Raw genomic sequence first — 14571 nt, forward strand, 5'->3', positions numbered from 1 at the left:
CTGTACAGTGAGCCACTGAACTGTGTAACTGTGTACGTAGGTACTAATTAAGACTGACAGAACACAGAATGAAACATTATGTGGCCAAAAATCTGTTTCTATAGGTTCAGTTTCTGAGGACTCTCTCTAGTAATTTAACATCCAAATGACTTAAGAGGGAAGAGTTTTCACTAGGGCCCTGCTGGGGTGGGTGAATTTAATGATTTCAAGTGAAAGCACCACCTCATTGGAGATTCGCCGCTGGTCAATGTATGCCATGAACTGGGAGCTGAGGCTGTCTGAGTCCAGGCACTTGGGCTGCCTCACCTCTTCCTCCTCCTCCTCCGTGGCACAGCTGTCAATGTAGTCGATCTGATCAAGATCATGTTCCACTTGACAAACATACACAGAGAAAACATCCACAATTAGATAACCCACAGGAGAGGAAAAAACCCAAGAATGCAGCAATGTCAGGAACTAAGACCCTACTTTTTCTTCCATCTGGGAAAGCTCAGCGTGAAAGCTCTTGGATTTTGCCAGGCCCACTAACATTAAATAAACAAATTTTGAAATAATGATAAAATTTATGACTTTCAAAAAGCAACAAGAAACATGTATCAAGCATGTAGTTTTATACTGCTGGCTGCAGATATTTTGCAATGACTAAGAAAGTAAATACTGTGGGGTTTTTTCCAAAACCAAAAAATATTTATCAAAATCTTTCAGCTAATACCAATACTTGTACTATGATGGTGTACATTTTTGAATAATTTCTCTTGGTTCTCTGTCAGAAAAATTAGAATGGATATGACAGATCCTTCTACTAGTATTACTACTACAACAAAAAAAAGAGCAGCATGTCTAAATTATCTGGATGCAAAGACAATAAATATAAGAAGTGTATGTGAAAATAATGAACAACACTACAGAAAGCAACAAAACCCCTCTAAAACAATGTAACGACACCTGCAATTTTATTTAAAAAGAGGAATGAAAAAAGAAATTGGGAACCACTGAAATGAGAGCAAGAAACAGCACAGTTTGTCTGGTATTGATTTTCCTTTGTGGGGGAGATATTATGTAGGGCAATTTTTTCACTTGTCACTGCTTTTCCACATTCTGCCCAGGGATTCTAAGAGTCATGACATTGAGCAAACCCCCTCTGGTGAAAAATACTGCTCTGGGGATGGAGGGGAAAGTTTAAGTTCCCTTTCAGAGCACTACAGCTTTCTTTTTTTCTTGAAACTCTCCCCAAACTTGCTCCAGACTCCTGCAGACATTCTTTTTTACTCCCCCGCCCCTTTCCTGCTTGTCTAAAACAGACTTCTCTTTGCCTCACCACACAATCTAGCAACTGTTACTGCCAAAGCCACCCCCTCTGCTACCACAACCATCCAAAACTACATTCCTATATACTTTGGCTTTATTAAATCACCATCTCAGTTTCGAATCTAAAAAAAAAACCCCAACAAACCAAAACTCCCCTGCTTTCCAGCCTTGCTTATTAAATAATGATGATGGTGATGATAGCAACAATAATACAGAAATGAGTGAAAGATATTAGTATCTGTGGTAGGAACACAAAACTGCAAAGCATCTGGATCTCTGACAGCCACATGCCATGGTTTGTGCCCCTCTCAGATACACCTACTCATGAACTGATTGTGCTCCAGCTTAAAAGTCTGCAAGGCATTTTGAAATCCCTGGTGTACAAAACCCAAAGAACGAAATAAAGTTAGTCTTGGAGGCACAGCTGGCAGCACTACCTGCTATTAAGGCTGCCCAGAGCTCCCCATGACACCATGCCTTCAACTCTTCTAACTGCCAGAATTTAACTGTTTGAAATTAATTTTTTCCCCATTAATGTGTGAAAGAGTGTGAGTCAACTAGAACACTTCAGCTATTTCTAGAAGATGGCAAAAAAACCAGAAAGTTGCAGCACAGAAGAATAAGACCAAGAAAAGAAGATGCCAAAAGATAAAGATGGGGAAGAAGAGGGAAGAGAGAAGAAAAAGTGGGAGTAGGGCACAGGGGATTAGATGTAGTTGGGAAGAGTGACACTTAAGAGAAGATGTACTGTAGCCACCAGGGAAAATGAAAAACAGGGAGCAGCTGAGGAAGAAGAAAAGTCAATCGAAGTATATGCAGATGAGATCTAATAATAAGAAGTGCAGAAAAATGGAGAAGAAGGAATGATTGAAAAAACAAACCTGAAAGACTGTTAAAATTAAGCCATATAGACAAAAGAAGACACTGGTAGCAGCAGATAATTTGGAAGTTAAAATGAAGGAGGACTGTGGAGATCAAGAAACATAGAAAGCACAATCAACTCTTGAACAATTACGAAGGGGATCCTGTTAAGACTGCAGGACACCAACTGAGAAAGTGCAACAAAAAAGCACTGCCACTCACAAACACCAGCCCCTTCTAGATGGCTTTAAAGTTTGGATTAAAATCCAAGACTGGAATGAGACATTTGTACTACTTGGAAATATGAAATTCCCTGACAAAATTGCTCATCTCGTTCTGACAGCAGTCGGCACAGAGCACTGACAATTTACTACTGCAGTAAATTTTCCCCAAAAGCTCAAACAGCAAAACTCCATGCACTGAATCAGTATTCCAAAATACCAAAATTTGAAGCAGTTGGAGACTTTAACATAGCACATATGCAAAAACTGACAAAGTTTTCAAGAAAATCCCAACTCTGCTGCTATTTGATTTTGCCTTTAACATCCTTAAAACAACAGTATTTTTACAGTTTCCACAACATTGCTTTTGTGTAATTCTACCTGGACCTTTCTGTTTTTTTCCTCTTTAAACAATCAATATCTATAGGAAACATTCTGGAACTTTAATAATGATGACAATACACACTATTAGCCAAAGGTCACTACTTACCTCCACCATTAGTTACCACTGCATTCCCTCTGTTTTCTTGGTACTGACTTTCTCTTCTCAATCTCTGCTCTTTGGTGATCTCTGCCACACGTAACGGGAGATCTGAGAACTCATCTGTTGGCTTTGGAACACAAACAGCGAAGTCAGGAAACATTCTTCTTCAGAAACATAATTTTGTAAGCTACTACCTCTTGGTTTGTACTTCAATTGTCCTGTTTTACAACCACAAAACACTAATTTAAAGCAAATTAAGAGCTTTCTTTAGAAACCAGCTTGCCTACAGTTTTGTTTGCCGTATCTGCACATGCCTGAAGACATCCCAGGATGGAAAATCCTAGCACCTTCCCTAAAACCAAGCTAGAAATGCAAGCAGATATATGGAGGATAGCTCACTGAGACACTTTAGGTCTTGGCTACTTTATAGTTGTCCCAAGAGGAAAAGGGAACTTCTTCCTGGGAATAATAATTGACAATCTTTTTGCTAAGAGATCCTATTTTCCTGCTTCTAAATAGCAAACAGATTTTAACATTTCAAACAAGCTGCAAAGGAAGAAGACAAAATTTCCAGCTGATTTCTGAAGCTGAATTTTCATGTTCAGATTTATTTTATTGAAACAACTTTTCATGAATAATTACAGTTGACTCAGCATTGTAATATGAAACTGTTACCAGGTTTTTAAAACGAGGAACCCCATTTTTCTCATTTTTTTATGCTCCAGTAAATTAATTTCTCATGCACCATTTTATACATTTCTATTAGTATTTCCAACTTGGGTCTGTCCCATATAAAATTGAGCTTGTTTTTTCTCCAATAAAACAACAAGTAATATTGGCTCAAGGCAACCTGCACACCAGCATATCCATGTTACCTATGGAATGTGCTTCCAAATGCATACATTTAGTTCTCTTTCCTATACAATTCTGCACTCAACAAAAATAAAGCTGCAACACTTACTTCATTCCCTGACCATCTCTTGTCTCCACTGTCCACACTATTGAAGCCAGAATCGAGTGCTCCATATGGACGACTGGAATAGAGTTCCTCGTGGCTGTCAAACACACAGTTTATATGATATAAACACCACCAAAAGCTTATCAGCTATTACAGAACAAAATCAGCATAAGCTACCAAGCACACTTGCAGTGTGCTCACAAGCTCAGCATGTCTGAAAACCTCACACTGCATTTGCTACAATAGAGCAGGAGGCATGTGCTTACAACTCACCATCCTTGTCAGTCAGCTGTCACCTGCCACTGCCGGGACTTTTCAGACCTAAGCTGATTCAAAGTACAGGTCCACTCTTCAAACATTTCCCAAAGAGAAATTATGACAATGCAAACTGCAAAATGGTCTCATATTTCTCTGTTTAACAAGTCAAACTTCCATTTCCAACTACTCATATGTTTTGGTTGAAAAACACTGTCCAACAAACTATTATATAAATAAGCACAAATACGTACAAAATCACTAAAAATACAGAATATACTACTTCTACTCAAAAGTATGCAGCATGTATAACATAAATGTCTTCTTTGTCGTAATTACGCACAAAACTGCAGTAAGCTGGACAGTATTTCAAAAGCATCATAATATAATAACTGTAGAAGTACAGTTTTCATTTACAGAGCTTTGTCAATGACATGTCTAGACAAAGGCATTAGACATGTGCCCAGTGTCATAATACATATAACCAAACAGTTCTTTAAATTTCTGGGCTTAGAAACTATGTAATTCAGCAGTATAGACACCACAGATGTCAACTCTGGCAACTGTTGCAGATAGCTACACTATAAGAGGCAATGGGACTTGTCTGATCCACTGCAGATGGCATTTCACAATGGTTCAACTGTCCTACTGGCACTCGATGCCCCAGGGAGAACTGCAGCAGTAATTACTACATAATGCACAAGGAAGAATGAATTTCAGGAAGCTAATTGCTTCACCCCATCGTAACTAAATTGCAGGTCATTTTCTCACTGGTATTGCTCTCAAGTTGCTGCTCCCTCTGCAATTCCACTTTCAGGAAATACTTATTTTCAAATTTATTATTATCATTATTATTATTCCATATGTGTGTGTATGACTTCGTAGAAGACTGACAGGCTAGAATCAAGGCCTATTTTAGTTTTCAAATAGACATGAAATAGCAAAGAAGTACCAGGAGGGATGAGGCTACAGATGAGAAACATTAAGCTATGCATCTGTTTCTATGCAGATATAGACTAAAAGACAAGCTCTTGCATCTGCATGGAGTTTTGATTAACTCAGAGGAGTTCCACTTTTATGGCCTTGTATTTGAACAGAAAGATCATCTGCAAAAATAAACCACCAGAAGGAAAAAAAGCAAAAGAAAAAACAACTCCCTTCATTTGATTGGGAAGAAAAAAGAATGACCATGAAATCACCCAATGTAGTTAAAGCGCTACCAACCTGAATCACTGACAACAGAACCATAATTATACTAACAGTTCATAGAACTTACATACTGAATTTAAAACATGGATCAAAGAAAAATCCATCTGCAGTATAATTCCATTTTAAATAAATCAGTGTTTTCAGCATCTCCTGAGCACCCTGTTGTAAACCAAACAATTATTGCAAACTGAGCTCAAAAATAAGGAAGTGTTTTGATACAAATTTTCTTTAGCCTCCCTTTTCAACTGGAGAATTTGAAAAGCTATATACATCTAACACTAAAGCTAGCTGGAAGCTCAAAAATACATAATCACTATGCCCAGGACTTGTCCTTTTTAACAAGAAAGCTGCTTTCTGTATTCCCAACTCTCACAACTAAATCCGGCTATCCAATGCTACACACTTTACACATTTATAATCATATAGCAGCCATCAGCTGAGACTTAAGATTTTTATTCCTCCCTGACCAACAAGCCACAAGGAACAACATTTAGGCATTTGGACAGATCAGAGCATTTTGGGGCAACTACAGCATATAGAAAGTTGTGTAAGACTTGAAATAAAAGGATGAAAAGCCAAATGCCTGCTAAGACCAACAATGAAAGACAATACTTGCCACAATTTCAAAGTCACACTAAAACCTGTATCTTTACCTCCCGTAAGAAAGAACAGTTGCCCAAGTCCCAGAATATTCACTACACTGGTTCACCCATGAATACTTGGTATTTTAAACCTTCTAGCTCCAGACTATGCCAATCTGCCTCAGTGCCAAAAACTGCTACACAGCTTCGACAGTTCTGTGTCCTCTCAAACCCATTCCCTCCAGCACCAACCTGAGCTGCTCTCAGCTTCACTGTTGCAGCAAATGAGAGACTGGCTTTTTGCAGCTGAACAAAACTTGCTGCAAGATAAATTTCACATAGCTTATGTTTAGAAAAGGATTGAAACATACAGGGTTTCACTCTGGTAGAACAGTTTGATATAATTTGACAAGGCTAAAACCAAGAATTAGCTGTGCTAGAACCTCCAACCCACACTTCCTGCCATAATGTTTCAGTGCATCTTGTTTTATTAGCAGCAACAACAGCCTTGCTATTAAAAATGTTTGATCAAGAGTGAATAGACAGCATGACACAAACTTCTTTAAACTTTAAGAGTCTCTACCACTCAGACTCTCAACCTGCACATTATTACACCAAGCTGATCAGATAAACCAGCAACAAAGTCCAGGTGGACTGACTGATACCCTTATTTCTATTGGTCACATTTGAAGATAACAAAAACAAAGCTCTTGTGCCTGGCCTAGAAATATTAACTGCATCACAGCTGAAGGATTTTATTTCTTTCATCCCAAATTACATAAAAGTATAGTAACCGGGAATTCTCTCTTTCACTACAATTTTCTTCTAATATGTACTCTGCTCCATGGACAGTTCTTCCATAGGTACCTGAAGATGAAAGGAATCACCTGCAACACTAAATGCAGCACAGTAACAACAAGTAATTCTATCATCAACTCTTACCTCCTTCTGGGTACAGAAATACAGCTAAAGGAAAGTCAGGTGAAGATCACTTCATACTGCTGAGTCTGGTAAAAATTCTAGAGAAAGTACCCTCAACTAGTTCTGCCCTTATTTTTACATTTACAATTCCAAGCTATGATTAAAATACATTAATTGTTCTCACTTCACAAAAGCAATTTATGAACATTTCCAGAGCAATATACAGCTACAGACAGCAATAAATCAGTGAGCACACAGCCCACCTGATTTTGAATTTTTCTTAAACAAATTATGTTAGAGCTCAACAGATCATGACATTTTCTCACTTAGAGCCTTTTCCTTCCAGTAAAAGGACAGTATCCTCAGTATTATGCAGAAACCATCTGCAACAGCTTGTACTGGAAATTGATTAACACTCATCATGCTCATATGTTGACCTCATCTAGAACAGTAATTTATGACATTCAGGGCCGAAGAGGAATCACTGTCAGTCCCTCATGCAAATTCTTCTTCATGAATCTGACTCATGATGATTTATTGTGAAGCCTCCTGATTTGTGTTTTATTGCTGCTAAGGCAGCAGTACATCCTTCAGCAACTTACTCCTCCACACCTTATTACTACCTTCCAAGATGACTGAAGTAATTTTTATATATATCCAGTTTCATACTTCACTGACTCCCTTTCTTCTGTATCACATGACAGAAATAAATCATAACTCCTGCTTTTTGCTAGACATCTTAATTTAACAGCTGATATGGCTGACTGTTCCAATATTTGTGTTACAATGCCAAGCAGCAGTGCCAAGTGAAAGCTTGCCAAAAATAACAGTTTACTAACGGGGTAGAGATCAGCATTTACACCTGCCGTTTGAGCACAGCATGTCTAAAATTCTGTACAAAAGGTTAAAAATCACAGCAGGGATATGATTCAGTAAGTCTGTGGAAAATATTAAGATCTCGTAAATTGAACATACATGCTAACAACACAAGAGCATACCTCCTGTATTGGTTATTATTACTCTCTTTTTACTGCACGTCAGCTCTGACCTGCCTCTCACATGAGACTGCCCAGGTCATCTCCTGAACCACTTCTCCTGCCTTACACACCAGTACCTTGCTAGAATGCACCATGAAATACCAAAACCAATATTTTTCAAAGCCACCTCAAATGCACTTGCCAAAGAACAATCTTGATCTGTTTTTTTAATAAATTCAAGGTGGACTAACAAAATTTTCCCGAATACCATTAAAACTAGGAACATGGGTTGTGCAAAACTTACCATGATACAAATCCCATGGGTCTCCTATCATAATCAGGCAAGTCTGGAGCTATCTTGCATGCTTCTATATTCAGGTATTTAAATATATGAATTTTCCCTTTTATACATATCTTTAAAAAAAAAAAAATCAAGTAAACATAATTTGACAATACATTTTCGAAGTACACTACAGACATTCAAGATGCAGTTGAGAATAATAATAAATGAGCACATTTACATCAACCAATGTATCTTTTATTCTAATCTCACTGCATTTTAGAGTAAAAGCTATAGTGGAGCATCATGGGATGCCTGTGATAGACAAATGGAAGCTGTCCTCCAAGTACATCTGGTCTGCAGGCAACTCTGTCAGCTGGATGCTGAAATTTCATCACGCAAACAAGACACGAGTATTTACAAGTACTAGAATTTATACCCTTGGCATCAGAACAGATGCATCCCACCCATGCCCAGATCTGAATGGCAGTGGCAGACTGCCAAAGCCAGCTCAAATGTATAGTCAATAAAGCCAGTAACAGCTGTCTCTGCTTCCACAAGGAAAGCAAAACCCTACTGAAACTACAAGTTTCAGCAAATGCTCCTCTTGACTCTGGTGCAGCAGCGCACAGTAGAACCTGTACTACTCAGGGGCTCGTACACCCACACTAAAAACCAAATTAGTCACTAACAATATTGCGCTTTCTAGCTGAAAGGCCAATTTGAGTACTCTGCTGCAAAGTGGACCAGCAAACTGCAGCACTGAGGCCTCAGTCAAAATTTTGACATTTGAGTGGCAGAAACTGAGTCTTTCCTAACAGAGCTTCCTCTCTCCTATGCTGAAAGCAGAAATGTTCAAGCTAACATTAGTGGAATTCTTTGTAATATCCCTCAGCAGAGACTATTAATACAGTAAAGAGAAGAAAAGGGATTTTTCAAGCTGTGCTTTATATTTAACACTTTTAGGCAATAGAATTTATTTAAAGTTCTCTTGTTCTTAAATAACAAAGATATAATATAATCCTTCAGTTTATAACTTAGTTCTGCCATTGTTAGCTGAACTAGTTATCTGATTTTGTAGCTGCAGTTTACCTGTGCAGGGGGGGACTGGAGAGGGTTGTTTTCTAACATGATGGTCTGAAGATGTCTGAGGTTTCTATAACAAACTGGTATTGTTGTTATTTTATTGCAGGAGAAATCTAATCGAATCAAAGGCAACTCAGCAAGCTCTGGAGATAGAAAACAAACATACAATTCAGAAGATTAAAAGAGTATAAGAAAAAGCAAGAGTATAAAAATATGTGTTTCACAAAACAATTAAGCTGTTTCCAGCTCTCAGGGAAAGGAAAAGAGATTGAAAATAACGAAGTGTTTGAAGTTTCTGCTGTTATAACTGACAGCCATTTTTCTCACCTTCAGGTAAACGCACCAAATTATTTCTTCTGACATTCAGGTCTCGCAAGGATTCCAAATTGCCAATCTGTGGAGGTATTGTCTGTAATTCATTACAGCTCACATCCTACAAAGCAAGAGCAAGGAATGAGTTACCATTGTCTGCTAAGTCTCTGCTAACTAAAATATGCAGCTCTATTTAGGGACTGAAAGAAAAAGACAGCTATTTATATAACACCTCAGATCCTTATATTCATCAAATCTCACTGCTGATATGAAGCATTGTTCTCATTTTAAACACAAGGGGAAATAAAAGCTTTAAAAGATTAAGCATTTGGATGGAGAAATTTATTTCAAGTTACTCCATAGTATTTCCGACAGCACAACTTGCTACGTAAAAGCTTTTTGCCAGAAACAAACATAGCAAGAGCTGTAATTCTACCAGGCCATCCTTTCTAGAATAGGGAAAACATTTAAATTGACATGGATCATTTACTCTCCAGTGCATCTTTCCCTCACATCAAATTCTTTTAAAATCTCAGAGTATTTAAAACTCTTTTCTAACACATCTATACAAAACCAAATGTAGTTAGAGACACTGTGGAAGACACAGATCTTCCTTAGGCCAAGAGCAGAATAGTAATCGTTGAAAATCAAGTGCATACTCACAAGCTCTGTCAGCTGTCTGAGCCGTCCAATTTCTTCAGGTATTGAAACCAATTTATTATTACTTGCTATCAAAACTTTTAGTGGTAGACTACAGAGGTGTACTGGCAATATTGAAAGCTGGTTTCGACTTTTGGACAGAAAGAAAACAAAATAATCAGAACTCTAATGAGAAATATTCATGCAATGAAAGACACATACAAAAAGCACACTCCCTTTAGATGATCAAATCAGTTTTTATGTGATTACTACAGAAGTAGTTCCATGAGGCTGTTCTTCATTACTTGCTTTATCTAGTTATGTGTAAACAAACTCTGGATATCAAGTTTCAAGGCTGATCAGATGCTTTTGAACTCAGTGAGGAGGAATGTGACATTTTTGTGCCCTTTCAGGTGCCTCTGATAACTGGCTATGCTCTGTCACAAAAGAGTATGTTTGGGCTGAGTGCAACAGCTTTTCTCATGGGCAGCACTGCAGGTCAGCACACAAGAAATGCCACAGAGAAAGTAATGAGACACTGAATATTTAAAGTGTATTTCTGATTAAGTAAGGATAATAACGGTACTGCACTTACTAGAGATACAGCATTAGGAAATCCGTATCTGATTCGTATCCTATTGGTACAATTTTCACATCAATAGAAAAAAGAAAGAAATATACTTTTGTCAATTTAGTGTGCTTATAACACCAGAAAGAAATAGCCTGAGACTTTTTTATTAGTATCTCTGCCAATTTCTGAAGAGAAACCTTCCACATCTTCTAAAAGACTCTCTACAAATGGAAGATGCTGTGCACATTTGGATTTCATCAACAGGCCAAGTTGCAGCAACTTGCTTTTAATCCCGGCAGGGAAGTCATAATGCTTGAGAAAGATCTTCCAAAGCCATCAGTACAGTGAAGGCAAAGGGATATTGCACAAGCCTTATTATATATAAGGTTATATATATATATGGTTATATAACCCATGCATTTAGCTGCTGAGAGCGGCATTGAAAAGAGACTATGCAAAAGCTCTACCATCTCTTTTAAGCCTGCATGGTGGTATTTCACATGGAACCTACTGGAATTTATTTATTCTTTCAAGCTGGAACTAGCTTTCTTCTTCATGCTCCTCTTCTACAAGCTGCTGCTTAATCCTTATGTTCCCTGATCCACCTAAGTGCATAAGACTCATTCAGGTTGCTTTGATCCAATGACATGTAACATAATAACTTAGCATTATTATGGATGCACCAAAATGTATAAACCTAGACTACTCATACTAAAGCAAAATTTGTAAGACATCTGTTACCTGATATTTAAAAATGTTAAAGATTGTAAGTTCAAAACAGCCTCTGGGATATACCGAATGCAGTTCTGGTACAAATTAAGAGTCTCGAGGGAGACAAAGTGGCAGGCTTCTGCTGGAAGCTCCGACAATCTGTTCCGTGACAAGTCTGAAAGGAGGGAAAACAGAAAGATTCAGTAAAGCTGCCTTAGAACTTCACAAGGGTCCTTGCTTGGCAAGAGGCAGAAGTTTAACCACAACACCTACCAAATGTTTATATTTGAAGAATCAGTATTTTTCCTTAGACAATTCCAATTACCAGTCTATAGGCATAAAATATCCATGAGCATTACCCTCCTTCACAAGCTGCACTGTGATAAATAATGCAGTTGCAAAGGGCTATTTTTTCTTTAAAGGTCAAGGAAAGCTGCTGCTTATAAATGCCAAAGGGCAGTTCTAACAGACACACACCTACAGTCCCCACTTCCTCACACACCCAGCTCTGAGTTCTGATAGAAGCATAACCCAACCTCCAGGTATGATAGAAGATCACTACAGCAGGGCCTACGATGGATATAAGTTCAGCAGATGTTGCAGGGTGCACACAGGTAAGAAAGCATGAAAGTCATGGAAACTTCTAATCCAGCAATACAAAAAGTTAATGGGGAACATAATGAAGCCCCTTGCCTGCTCACCAACAAAAATTAAAAAAAAAAAATCAATTAAAAATTAATCCCCCCCATACACACACACCAAGTGCTTCTTTCCAGCTGGTATCAGGCTCAAACATGACCTCAGCTTCAACTTGTCCAAACTTGATTTTGAAAAAACAACTCTTTTAAATGCGTGTTTCCGACAGCTCTAACAGTGGGAGTTAAAAGTACAAAATGATAAAAGTCAGCTATAAGTTCACATTTCACATCCAGAATTGTTTTATTATTTTATAACACAAAGCAGTTTGAGATCTTTGCTCTACTTTTCTGTTTTTTGTGAAAAAGAGAACATTTTTCCCTTCCCCCCTCCCCTTTTCTTCCAAGAGTGAAGAAAAACCTGCACTTACAGATTGCTAAAGACAGGCTCTATAAACATCCTGATCTTACCATTTGCTAATCCAGATAAAAGCATCAATGCAAAGAAAGATCATTTTGATAGATCCTGCTTCCTGCTACTGCCAAAGCAGTTTTCCTACCTCTATAGCTCATCCTGGGTGCTTTGCATTGCCAGAGTGTGTGAGAGAAACTGATCAGAAATACAGAGGTTTTTCTGATCACCTCTCCCACAAACCCTATGCCAACACCAGGAAAAAATGTTGGTGCAGGCAGCAGAATCCCTATTTTAGTGGCAGGGAATATTTTTGACATTTTAAAGCACTCACTGAACTCCAGCTTAAGCGGAAGCAGCAAATTAATTGGACTGATCAGAACCTGCTTAAGAATCTGTAGGTAGCAAAGGAGTGAATAAAGTAATTGTATATATCCTGCAGGAACACAGCATACACTTCCAAGAATTTATGCAATGCATACTTATTTTGTACTAGCCATCTTCCCAGAGTGCACTATTATGTCCTAGGGTTCCTTCTGTTTTACTTCCCTAGCTTAATTCTAATTAACAGTTTAGTGAAAATGACAGCACACTGCAGCCCTCCCCTCTTCCAAGTTCTAGAGCTGCAGCAGATTTAAGCAGAGTTTTAGTGCTGCACTACAATGTGCTGTACAAAATTGCAACATTCCTACTGGGATCTGTGTGCCAACATTGTTGTAACAGGAGAGATTTTCAAACAAACATACTGTCCCAACAGAAGTCATGTATCCTGAAAAATTTCTACTAGAGTTCAGCTAACCACAGTGCTTTCAATCATTGGAATTATCTGCAATCCACACAATTTGCTATGAGGTTTCACAATACAATTGTATGTTACCATGCAAGAAAGAGAGAATACAAATTATTTCAGAGAAGACAAGAAACAAGCAAGAGCAATTTAGAAAAAAATACTTGTTTTCCACACTGACTAGATATTTAGCCACCTATTTAAAGAATTATTACAACACTGGTTTACATGTAAGGTATAAAAGTTTCTGAATTCCACCACTTCTCTCGCAACATACAACCATCCTTCAGCTCACAACTTTATCCCTCCTTCTCACAGCTGTGCTGGCAAAGGCAGTTTGAATTCTACCCATTTAAACAGAGAAACAGGCTTCCCAAATAGTGAGCCCTTTTTCTGGCAGAAAAGTGGAAAACAAAAATTTTGTTCAATTCTGTTTTGGAAAGCGTTTAACCACAAACATGAGAATTCTCACTCTCTTTTTGTTTCACTTTACCTTACCAAAGAACATTTAAAACCTATTTTTTACACATTGTGCAGACTGTTAGGCATGAATTAGTCAAGAACTTCACATATTCTGAGCTATGATTTAGTATTGCTACAGAAATAACTCCCTGCAAAAATAACATTAGGTAAAAAGAAAAGACACTTTTTTAAGCAACAAATGAGCACAGACTGTGACAGAAAAGAGACACCAAAGCTGGTTAGCACCAATGAATAAGTTTTTCCACACTTCTCTCAATCTACAATGATTTTTAAAACTTGGCATTCCTATTTAGCAGTAGACATTCAGTAGGAAACATTAAATTGGAGCTGAATTTTGATGCTGCAGTATAGTCTCTTAAATAATTCAAAATGGGTCTAACCAGTTACAAGTTTGGTTAATAAGTTAAGAGCATTTTTTATTCACGATGACCATGAGAATGCTGTTTTATACAGAGCATTTGTGATTTGTTGTGTCCAAATGGGGAGCCAAAAGGAAGGGTCGGCCAGGACCATAAAAACAGGCAAGCACTAGGAAACAAACAACCAAGCTAAAACAAGAGTTGAGAATTGAGTTGAGAATTAGACAGAAGCAACGTATGACAAAATACAGTGTGAATTTTGAATCTGCAAATTCAAGAACTGCTTTTGGTTATTTGCAATCCTTGCCTTGTCCTCCCCAAACCTTCAATAAGTATTTAAATTTCTCCAAGTCCAGAACACAGCATCCCTAAGATTCAGGGACTTTTATTTATTTAGTCTTATTTCTCAGGAATCCTCTCCCAGGCCAGAACAGCAGACCTTAAATGGGACCAGAAATGGGGCAGAGAGTACAGCAGTCACTGCATGAAACAATTCCGCAATTCCATCTTCTTTGCCATCA

At 37.9% G+C, this 14571-nt stretch overlaps 1 protein-coding gene across 1 annotated transcript in view; it reads right to left on the minus strand.

Annotated features, from left to right (window-relative positions):
• LRCH3 (leucine rich repeats and calponin homology domain containing 3) overlaps positions 1-14571 on the minus strand; it is a gene marked incomplete at its 5' end in the record, with an annotated part of 59649 nt that overhangs the window by 23677 nt on the left and 21401 nt on the right. The window contains 8 exons of the mRNA XM_017726841.1: positions 223-371; positions 2881-3001; positions 3836-3929; positions 8080-8189; positions 9148-9284; positions 9469-9574; positions 10117-10243; positions 11405-11549. Coding sequence (XP_017582330.1) covers positions 223-371; positions 2881-3001; positions 3836-3929; positions 8080-8189; positions 9148-9284; positions 9469-9574; positions 10117-10243; positions 11405-11549 — 989 coding nt within the window. The remainder of the gene's footprint in view (positions 1-222; positions 372-2880; positions 3002-3835; positions 3930-8079; positions 8190-9147; positions 9285-9468; positions 9575-10116; positions 10244-11404; positions 11550-14571) is intronic.

This window comes from Corvus brachyrhynchos, unplaced genomic scaffold, assembly GCF_000691975.1.
Source record: "Corvus brachyrhynchos isolate BGI_N302 unplaced genomic scaffold, ASM69197v1 scaffold162, whole genome shotgun sequence".
Lineage (NCBI taxonomy): Eukaryota > Metazoa > Chordata > Aves > Passeriformes > Corvidae > Corvus > Corvus brachyrhynchos.